An 11294-nucleotide genomic window follows, 5' to 3' on the forward strand; every position below is an offset into this window, starting at 1 on the left:
GGCCTGTAATTGGGAAACTTCCACTAATTGTCTAAAGAAAGCCCCACCTACCTCATCCTTTTGGTTTAATGGTCTATAACAGACACCCACAACATGACCCTTGTTGCTCTCCCCTCTAACCTTAACCCAGATATTTTCAACATGCCTCTCTACAGTTTCATACTGCAGCTCTGAGCTGTCATACAACTCTTTTACATAAAGAGCAACTCCTCCTCCTCTTCTCCCTTTCCTGTTCTTCCTGAACAGTTTGTACCTATCCATGATGGTGCTCCAGTCATGCGAGCTCCCACCAAGTCTGTTATTCCACTCACACCATAGTTCTGTGACTATGTGAGGATTTCCAATTCTTCCTGCTTGTTTTGCAGGCTTCATGTATTCATGTACATGGATGTGAGGTAACTAGCAGATTGCCCTTCTTTCTCAGAAAGAATGAGGAGGCCTCCCCTGTTGCCCCCTCCTCTTCATGCTTCCTCCAGGTCTCCTGCTTCCCCACTTACCTTGGGGCTTTGGTCTCCATCTCCTGGCAAATCTAGTTTAAAGCCCTCTTTCACTAAGTTAGCGAGCCTGTCTGCAAAGATGCTCTTCCTTCTCTTTGTCAGGTGGATCCCGTCTCTTCCTAGCAATCTTTTTATTGGAACAACATCCCATGGTTGAAGAAGTTGAATCCCTGCTGGTGACACCACCTGCACAGCCATGCATTGATCTGTAGGATGCCAGGGCCCTTCCCCTTAACTGGAAGGATTGAGAAGAACATCACCTGTGCCCCTGCCCCTTCACACTTGCACCCAGAGCCCTGTTGTCACCCTTGGTTTGGTCAGTGTCATTCCTGGCAGTATCATTGGTGCTCACATGGATGACCAGCATAGGGTAGTAGTCAGGTGGTTGGACAAGTCTCTGTAATCTTTCCATGATATCTCAGATCCAGGCTCCAGGCAAGCAGCAGACTTCCCAGGACAACAGATCAGGCTGCAAATGGATCCCTCCATCCCCTGCAGACTGGAGTCTCCAACCACCACTGGCCATCGTTATGTCTTTGTGGCAGTGGTCTCAAGTACACTTCCTGTCTTAGCTCCTCGTGCCAAGTACAGGCAAGGCATTGGAGGTAAGTCCTCTGAGAGAGCTGAAAGTTGGTTGTTTTTGTCACGGGGATTGATGTTTTTGTCCAAAAGCAATTTGGTCTGAGCCTACGAACTGCATGAATGAAAGAAGTGTCTGCCTTGGCAAGTAATACCAGATCCAACAAGTAAGACCAATGTTGCTTCACTTTACCTAGTCTCAGCATTGTGGCTGAACCAGCTTGGACACCTCCACCATTGTGGCTTGAACTAGCTTGGCCACTCCCCACAAGTTCAGACTGGGAGCCTGGATTTAAAATCAGCAGAAAGAGGAGCAAGCTCAGCCCAATCTCAGAAACCAACTGAGTTAACCTGTTTGCCTTGCTGACGACTTGCCTGTAGCTCTTATCTCCTAAGTATCAGAGCAGCCTTGTTCTAAGCTGCATCTGATGAAAGGAGCTTCGGCCCATACACACGCTTGTGCACGCACACACACATTAGTCTATGAGATGCAAATCTTCCCTGCTTTCTACTAGGCTGCAATTGCCTGTCGCAGCAGCTCCTCAAGGAAAGAGAGCATTCAGTCAATATCCAAAATGCCTCCTGCACCCCCCCATAATCTCTCATAGTTCAACTGTTGCCTCTGTTTCCTTCCTGCAGCTGACCAGCCCAGGTGAGATCCCTGCAGGTAAAAGTCCTGCAGCCTGTTAAGTCTGGCATGTTGTTAATAACTTTTCCATGGCATCTCCCACTGGTCCACATGCAGTTCTTGCAACTTTACCAAGCCCCTGCTCTGAGCATCACACTCTCTGCGGTAAAGAGAAAGACACGTGTCCCCCCCGTGGCAGTGTAAATAGCTGGGACTATTGGAGTTCAATTGCAGCCCAACTAGCTGGTTGCCTCTGCAAAATCCCTAGCCTCAGCTTCTTTGTCTTTCCAGGGGCTAGTACTGACCTCCCAGGGGCATGGCGTGAGGCTTGATTTTGTGCTTGGAGGTCATCTGTTAGCGCACAGGAGTAGCTTAGATTTGCCTGGCACGATGCAGCAGGATTCAAGCCCTGTCCACCTCAGCTTTAGTGCACAAAGACGGGATGATAACCCGCCCCCCAGGATGGTTGCCAGTGTGCCAGGAAAGCAAGCTGGTGGTGGCTGCTCTTTGCAGCAGGCAGATAAAAGCGAAGCACAGCTCCTCACATGGTTCCCATACATGTGTCGGAAGTAAGCGGGAGATAGCTGGCTGGTGGTGAGCAGTGATCTGTGTCCGCCCAGGGTGGGGAGCAGCCAAACAGGGTTGGGGGGTGGAAATAGGAGTTTGGCCGTGAGCCAAAAGAGATATACCGCTTGTTATCACAGGCCTCTTGTGAGAGGAAGTGCTAGCCTCAGCCATCTATTGTCAGAAATAAAGCAGGCAGAATACGCTGCCCAGGCTGGGGGGCGCGTGGGCAGGGGGTGAAGGCACACGACAAGCATTGGTAGCCAATCAACAAGACCAGCTGACCACAGTAGCCGCTATCTGATGTTCATGGGGCTGGCTGGTAGGCACTGAGGAGTTGTCTATGTGATGAGCTGCAGGACTACATCAGTGACTTGCATTTGGCTTTTTTTTTTAATTTCTTGTCTCAGGCCAAATCAGCCAAAGCAGTTCCAAATTCTGTTAACTGAGCAAAAAAAAAGAGTTAAAACTAAGAGCTGGCATTTTCCAAGGGTGTCTTTAGTCTAAAAGGGTTGAGAACCACTGCTGTAACCTCACCCTGTCTGCTGAGGAGTCGCCCAGGCTGTTTCTGGCCATGGGGCTTGGAATAGGGAAGTCACCAGGACAGACCCAGACTAAGAACTCTTGTACCACCCAAGAGCTCAGCACCTGGCCAGGGGCAGCTGGGTCTGGGATGCTGCTGCTGCTAAAATGTGCTGTATCATACAACCCTTACCCCCCAGCACCGCCGTTCCCCAGCCTTGTCTGTGGCATAGTTCTGTCCTGGCTGAAGTTGTTGCATCCCTCGTGCTTCCAAACCTCTTAACAATGCCTTAGGGTGGAAGGAACAAATCCATCCCAGTTCCAGGCAGAGGTAGAGACCTGGCTGGCGCTCTTCCTGCTGGAAGGTGGAGGGTCCTAGCTACTGGGTTTGGAGTTGAGGTTGCTTTATCTAGAACGCACAGATCCTTGCAGTCCCGTCAAGTGGGCAGTGTTTTTGGTCCCCGCGGGATGCTTTGCAGTCAAGTGGTGACATCGATGCATGGTTGGAACACAGCATGGCGCGAGCGCCGCACATTTATCCACAAAGGGCGGCTAGGATCTGGAACCAACTTCCAAGCAAAGTGGTGCCGGCTCCTACCCTGGGGGTCTTTAAGACAAGGCTCCACAAACACCTTGCCAGGGTCATTTGACCCCAGTACTCTTTCCTGCCATGGCAGGGGGCCGGACTCAATGATCTGCTCAGGTCCCTTCTGACCCTAGAAACTATGAAACTATGAAAGAGGTATGGACCCCTCTGCAGATGAGGTGCACTGAATCCACAGATTTCCAGCCCTGCAGGCAGAGAGGCTGTGACTGGGGATCTACACAGGTGAGTTAAAGAATTATATTGACCAAATCTGAGTCCATCTGTGATGCCCCAATCCCAATCCCTTTGAGAGAGGCAGCCATCAGCCTACGCCTTCCAGGTCCTACTGAGTTTTGCTGATCCCTGACAGTGCTGTTAGCTGCATTAGCCTATGCCTTTTCTTCCTCCTCCTCCTCCTCCTCCTCCTCATCACTGATGTGTGAGTGGTGTCCCTCCATCCATCTGTGCCTGAGCTTAACCCCTGCAGACCTGTAGCTTGAGGCAGGTCAGAGCTGCCTGATGGGGCCGTATCAGTGGCATCGAGGTGTCTATTGGCAGACAGTCAAGTGTGGAAAGCTCTGTCAGAGTTTCCACTGCCAGGGCTCTGGAGAGTCTCTCCAGCACTCCCCTCCAAGGGGCTGTTCTATTTAAGGCACTCATGGCAACAAGAGTTTTTGGAAAGTCAGCCATCAGGGCTATGCCAAGCTTGATATGGGAAGCCTTGTTTGGCTCCTCCTTTATCTGGGTAGTTGCTCCTCTGGCTGCTCCCCCATGCACACACACGCTGGTATAATCAGTGTAGATACATCACTGCTACAACTCCCCATGCCCTCCACACCTCGCCTCCTCTCCTCTTTCTGATTGATGACTTCCCAGAGAAATGCAGCATGAAGCTGGGGGGGGGGGGACTGACAGGTGATCAGATTTCTAAGCTCCCAAAACTGGCCTTGCCAGGGCCATTAGGATGGGGAAACTGAGTCACTGAGGGGTGAAGTAACTTGACAGGCAGGAGGAAATGTGCTTGGCCAAGGGGGATTGGGCAGGCATGTCTCAGTGATCTCATTGCCTGACACACGGGTGGGGAAACTGAGGCTCAGAGGAAGATAGTGACACTTGCCCATGTTAACACTGAACCCATGTCAGGTCTAGGAGTGTGACTTGGGAGTCCAACCTACTAAGTGGGCTGTTTATTTTGGCGGGGGGGCTTTGTGCAAAGCCAGTAAAAGTTACTGGGGGGGGAGGAATACTGAATGGTTAGGGTTTGTAAGGAAAGCACTTTTGAAGTGGGTGACAGGGACCAGGGCCAAGCTATGGCAGCTGTGTGCGAGGGGGAGGTAGAGTGGAAAGCCCCTGCTTTCACAACCAGGCACCACAAAGTCCCAGCCCAGGAATGATTTCCTGTTTAGCTGAAGCTCCAGCCGTGGGTCAAAGCAGGGAGCTCCCCAGCATGCAGGGCCCTGAGCAAGAGTGCTGGAGTGCCTCCGTGTCACAGTGGAGAAGCTGAGCCAGGCTGAGATGTGTCCTCTGGGATCCCAGATGCTGGCAGCCAAGGGGCTGCTGCCCTGGGCCTGTGCAGCCAAGGACTCTGCAGGAACCTCCAGAGAAAAGTCAGGGCTCAGGGATGGTCCCCAGGTCTCAGCACCCCACCTTCTGACCCACCCCAGCCTCAGCTATCAAGGGAGCTGGACCTCTCCATGCCCATGTGGGCAGTAGTCCAGACAAGCACGTGTGGGACTGGTATGGCTGCAGGGCAGCCGCTGCTGGTGCCACCACAGTGTAGAGCAGCTGCAACACTCCCTCAAGGCAACAGAGAGAGTCTCCATCCTCCCCACCTCCACAACCACTGTAAGAGTATCCAGCTGAGGAGGAGTGGGACCTGGGAGCCATCAGAGCAATACCCCTCATCTCCTGGGGACCTCTCGCTGTCTTTCCAACTCTGGTACCAGCTCCTGGCGACTTCAGGGTGTTTGGGGAGCTGCCCCCCAACCATTCACAACTCTGGTCCTTGGCACTGGGCCCCTGCGGTCATGCAGACAGAGACCAAGAGCTTCTGGGAGGTTCCTCGTCACAGAACAGGCTTGTGGAGCCATCCCTGCCTACAACAGTGTCTTAGCCCTGCAGCACACGCTGGCCATGCTGCCTCCTTCCTCCCAGAGAGCCTAAGTGGTGCTACCCATGTCTGGCTGCAGGCTCAGGGCTGCGGCCTGTGGTCCATGGGAGGCTCAAGTCTGCTAAGGGCGCCCCTGTCGTTAAAGGCTACCCCAGTCTGGCCCCAGCATCTGTTCCTCTGCTCCCCTGGCCCTGTCCTGTCCTGTCCTGCAGGCTCCTTTCCCCACAACAAGCAGTTGCCATTAAGTCTGGACAGAAAATATCAGCAGCTGGTCGGTGTCAGGGACAGTCCGAGACAGCTCATGGTGGAGCAGGCACTGTCACCTCATCTCTGCCTCAGCTGCGTCGGGGCCCTGGGCTCTAGAAGCCCACCCCAGTTGCTGGGTCTAGAAACTCTTGCTGGGTCAAGGGCTGCACTTAGAGCCAGGGCTGCAATCTCTGGGTCTAGAAGCCCACCCCAGTTGCTGGCTGCAGAGGCTGGGAACAAGGGAGGCAGCAGCAGGCCCAGGCACCAGGGCAGCTTTGCTGTCACCCCTCAGTCCTGGGAGACGATGCTCTCCAGCATCTTCAGGTGACAGGCCGGCCAGCCCCTCACACTGGGAAGCTCCCCCACCTTCCCCATCCCTATTATCTTTGTGGCCATCCAGCCACCTCTGAGGGCATCACCTACAGGCCAGCAGGAGAGAGGTATGTGCTGGAGGAGAGCAGTCCCTCCCCAGCAGCTGCTCCCCAAGGCTGACCCCCTGAAGAGCACCGGCACAGGCAGGTCTCAGACCCCTCGTTCCTACAGCTGCATCCGCCCAGACACTGAGATGTGCAGCTCCTGGGCCCCTCCCTGAGCTGTGCTCTGGGTGCAGGGGTCTTGGGCTTGCTGTGGGCCAGTGACCCCACCAGGGCAGCCGGGTCATGCTGGGAGGACGGGACAAGCGGTTTTGGCCCTGACGTGCAGCCCCAGGCAGGGAGACCAAATCCAGCCCTGACCCAGGGGAATTCGAAGCTCAGCAAGACGAGGCCTCATCTCAGAGACATCCTGCACCTTTGGCCACCAAGGAGGAGGTTATGCCAGCAATGTCTGGAGGTGGCTTGGCTGCACCTACTAGGGAGTGGAGATACTAGGCTCCCCCCTGCCACTAGGAAAGCCTCTGGCCTTGGGCTGGGCTACCAGGGCTCCATGAGGGGATTCAGGCTGCAGGGTCTGTGCCCATGCACCCGCCATGCCAGCCTGGACACTGTCTCGGAGAGAATCCCTGGGTCTTCCCCCACATCCCTGGGTGGGGGATGCTCAGCGCTGGGCTGTGAGGACTGCACTGTCTCTTTAAAAGGCTCCAGGCGGAGCAGCCAGGAAAAGCCATGGACAGCCCAGCCCAGGGACAGGGACAGGACAATGTGAGTGCCCCAATCAGCCTGAGACCAGCCAGGCACCCGTGAGCAGCCCGGGGAAGGGTGAGACTGCACCAGCCTCCAGGTAACAGATGCCAGCCCCTGCCCTTTTGTGCTGGGACCAGGCCCTGGGGGTGGACTGGGGGAGGGAAGAGGGTATGGGGCAAGTGATGGGATGGGTTGCATGGAGGGGGAAACTCTGCTACCCCTCCCCACACCCATAGTCCAGAGCCCTGACTTGCTGCCTCTACTTGGGCTTCTCTCATGAGCACCCAGGGGGAGGGGGCCAGTTCTGCCCCAGAGGGTGAAGCCAGGCCCTGCTTCACCTGCTCTTCTGGACACCCCTCCTCCCCCTGCAGTACATCTGAGTCCAGTCTTCTGGCTTTAGACTGTGGTAGGGGGGAGGGAGGGAGCTTTGCTTCCTAGAGGTTATTCCTGTTGCGTTGCAACTAGCAGGTTCACTCTCTGCTGGGCGAGGGGCAGGGCTGAAGTTTGGGCCAGCCAAGGGCAGGTGTGCCCTGATGGGTCCCATCAGGGTAGCTTCCCAGCCATAGGCCAAGCCCCCTAGAGAGACAAGCAGCTGGCCAGAGCCTGTCCTACCCTCGCCAGGCTGGAACCCTGGGCCATGCAGACAGGCTGGGAACAGGAGAGCAGGGTTGGAAAATGCAAATGCCAGGCCTGCTCTCCAGGTTGCTGTTGGCACTGAGGTGTTTGCTGGAGACAAAACACTCACTGCCACACTCATAGAGATGGGTACGGCCCATTTCAAAACACCCCTGGTGGGCTCCAGAATATCCTGAGACCAGCTGAAGCCCCCCCAACCCTGCTCCTACAAGCTCCAGATGCTGGGGGCAATAAAGGGCCCCATTTCGCAGCTCCTGCCCTGGTTGCATAGAGATCTGGGTTCCCCCCTGCAACCCCTCAGTCCTGGAAGGCAAGCAGCTGATGGGTGTACCTTGTGCTCTCCCCAGTGCAGCAGCAGCAGCGGCAGCAGCAGCACCACCAGGGGCACCCCCAGCCATGGGGGAGTGGGGCTTCCTGAGCTCGCTGCTGGATGCAGTGCAGGAGCACTCGCCCATGGTGGGGCGCTTCTGGCTGGGGGTGATGCTGATCTTCCGCATCCTGATCCTGGCCACGGTGGGCGGGGATGTGTTCGAGGACGAGCAGGAGGAGTTCGTGTGCAACACGCGGCAGCCAGGTTGCAAGCAGGTCTGCTATGACCGGGCCTTCCCCATCTCCCACTACCGCTTCCTAGTCTTTCATGTGGTGGTCCTCTCGGCCCCCGCTGTGCTCTTTGTCATCTACTCCATGCACCAGACTGCCAAAATGGCCAGGGCTGGGAAGGTTGGGTCCCAGTGCGGTGCGGGGCCACAGCCCGCCCAGCGGCGCCGCCATATCCGGGCCGTCTACGTGGCCAATGTCATCACACGGATCCTGGCTGAGGTCGGCTTCCTGCTGGGGCAGTGGCAGCTGTATGGCTTCGAGGTAGAGACCACATACGTGTGCCAGCGTGCACCCTGCCCCCACCGTGTGGATTGCTTCGTGTCCCGGCCCACCGAGAAGACCATCTTCATCCACTTCTACTTTGTGGTGGGAATGGCGTCTGCGGGGCTCAGCCTGGTGGAGCTGGCCCACCTTCTGTACAAGGGCCAGTGCCGGCGACGGGAATCCGCCAGCCCCTCGAACCCAGCTGGCGCCACTGCTGCTGCCACTGAACAGCAGGACAACTGGTCTAACCAGGCCCAGGAGCAGGCCCAGTGCTTCCTGCCCCCTGAGAGTGGGAGCACCCAGGGGTCACCCTGCAGCAGCGCCCCCGAGCACTACAAGGCCGCAGCCCCATTCCAACCCAAAGACCCTATCCCACGCAGTAAGGCCTCCGCCTCCATGAGCAGGGACGATCTCACCATCTAGGGCCCAGCTCCCTCCTCACTCCACGCTCCTGACCTGACTGGCTAGAAGGACAGAGCCAAGCATCACCACCAAGATGAGCTGTGTCGGTTCTCAGACTCCAAGGGCCAGGGATGCTGCTGTTTCATTCCCTCCACAGTGACCTTCAGACAAAGCAACAAGCACCTTTAGGACCCTGCAGTCTCTACTGCCTGGTAGTGCTCCTGCTGGCAGGGCGGGTCTTGTGCCTTGCAACAAAGTGACCTGTGGTTCCCAGCCCATGCATGGAGACTGCACCAAGGCTGGGGGACCTCATTGTGTTGTGCTGGGACCTGGCTTTGCTGGCTCCAGCCCAGGCCACAGAAAGAGAGGTGGAGCTGGGGGCTTATTCTAGGCCCCAGAGGCTGCAATAATACAAGAACTAGAGATCACAAAATGAAACTAGTAGGTGGTAAGTTTAAAACGAACATAAAGAAGTACTTTTTCACACCGTGTGTCATTCTGGTGTGGAACTCATTGCCGCTAGGTGTTGTGGAAGCTGACCGTTTAGCCAGATGCAAAAAGGGATTAGACAAATTCCTGGAGGAAAAGGACACCACTAGCTATTGAGCATGGGAGTTAGGGATACAGCCTCTGAATCAGCTCTTCCTAGACCTTAAATGCTGGCGGCTGCAAGTGAGCGAGGAACAGTGGAAAAAAATCCCTGATCATACCCAATTCCTTCTCCCTTTCCACATCCGCTCTCTGCTACTGTGTGACACAGGAGATGGGGGCGAGATGGCTGGTCTGAGCCAGTAAATGGCAATTCTTTTTTGTTCCTAATCTCCACCCTGACAGAGGCAGCTAGGGGAGGCTGTGTGGCTAGGGGAGGCTGTGTCACCCGGTGGTGAGAGCATTGGTTTGGCCCTGAAAGGAGCTAAGTTTTCATTTAAGCAATGTAAGAAATCCAGCAAGGACAAATCACGCCATGAGTTGCCCTGGTAGCCTTAGCCTCTCCACAGCACAGTGGGGGCCCCTGGCCCTTGACACTTGGGGCTGAGGTGGGGGGGGAAGTGTCATCTGTGCCTGAGGCCAGGGGCTCTTTCTTGCCTGAGCTTTGATATGTTTTCTGAATAAAGAGCAGTGGGGTAATGGGGGAGCTCGGGCCCTTGTACGGCCCTGGCCACACGTGGGGACTACAGGAGATCACCAGCACACCTCTGCTTGTTCTGCAGAATCTTTTGGGAGGGGTTCAATGTGGGGCAGGAGCTAAGCTCCGAACACCAGGGTTTCCTGCAGTCTAGAAACACCGCTTTCCCCAAAGAGCAGTTACCAGGACAGTCACCAGGCTTGTCACTAGCTCCACTGGGAGACAGTGGGCCCATCCTGCCTCTCCGAGCCCTGAACCCTGCCAGCTGCTCTGGGCTTCAACATTTTGCCATCATGTAAAGACGTGAAGTCCCACAGAGCTGCACGGCTGCATCACTCCAGGATTGTGCTAGTGCACACAAGGGGCAGAGGCGGCGCACATGCTGCAGCTGTGCTCTATGTCCAGGGGAGTCTGCGCAGGCCCCAGGCATGGGTGCAGGATTGCTTTTGTGTGCGCCATGCGTGGGCTGGATGTGGCAGCTGTTGTGTTTTTGTGCCTGTGCTGTCAGCTTCATGGGCTGGGCCGAGCCCAGGGTGAAAATGTGTGGACGGATGCTGTGTTTTCAACAGGTGATGGAGAACAGCAGGCAGATGTGGCTGGACAGCAGGGGTGGCAGTGCTGGCCATGGAGTGGCCAGCATGAGTGTGAGATGGGAGGAAGCCCAGGGCAAAACTAAGCTGGCATGGAGCTGTGGGACAGCAGGATGTAGGGCAGGTTCCCCACTCTTCTGTCTCCTAACTCAGCGCTTTGTCAGCATCATTTGCACCTGCCTCACTGCTTTGGCTGAGCCTCAGCTGCCAGGTCCCAGGGGGTCTTCGTGGCAGGGTGCAACAAAGCAGGGGCGTGCTGGCTGGGGGTCAGGCTCCCCCCACACACACTTTCCTGTTGTGGGAGGGCTGGGACAGACTCGGCCTGAGGCCACTGGAAAAAAAGGTACAAAAGCAAAACAAATAGGACAACCCCCACCCCCACTGATCATTCACCCTGCCTGTTAACCCTTCCCCTGCCACAAACAGGACCCCCCCTCTAGTTAACCCCTGAGCTGCTGCAAAGAAAGCAGCCCCCATGCCAGTTCCTGAGGTGCACCCCAGCACCCAGGGCATGGACCAGCTTCTACTGCAAGAGGAGCCTGGCCAGGCCCTGCCTTGGTGCAACTGGGCAGTGCCCAGCGCAGCTGGGATCTCCTGGGCCACACAGGCCTGAGACCCAGGTTAGGCTCTACTGATACACCACACCAGTGTGTGTGTGTGTGTGGGGGGGGTGCTGCCCAGCTGTGGGTGCAGGGGGAGAAGGGGAGAGGGGTCCTGCACGTTGGCTCAGAGGGGTTTGAGGGCCAGTTCTGGGTTCTTCCTCCATGACGGCACGAGGATTAGTGGTTACAGCAAGGGAGTGGGAGGTCCAGACTCCTGGGTT

At 56.1% G+C, this 11294-nt stretch overlaps 1 protein-coding gene across 1 annotated transcript; it reads left to right on the top strand.

The window, feature by feature from the left end:
- The first annotated feature begins 7866 nt into the window (after positions 1-7866).
- GJD3 (gap junction protein delta 3) lies at positions 7867-9313 on the top strand. Its single transcript, XM_019505308.1, has one exon. The coding sequence runs from the start codon at positions 7886-7888 to the stop codon at positions 8774-8776; it is 891 nt and encodes a 296-aa protein (XP_019360853.1). The 5' UTR covers positions 7867-7885; the 3' UTR covers positions 8777-9313.
- Positions 9314-11294: the final 1981 nt, after the last annotated feature.

Source organism: Gavialis gangeticus, unplaced genomic scaffold, assembly GCF_001723915.1.
Source record: "Gavialis gangeticus isolate Ggan-Ray unplaced genomic scaffold, GavGan_comp1, whole genome shotgun sequence".
In the NCBI taxonomy this organism is placed as follows: Eukaryota; Metazoa; Chordata; order Crocodylia; family Gavialidae; genus Gavialis; species Gavialis gangeticus.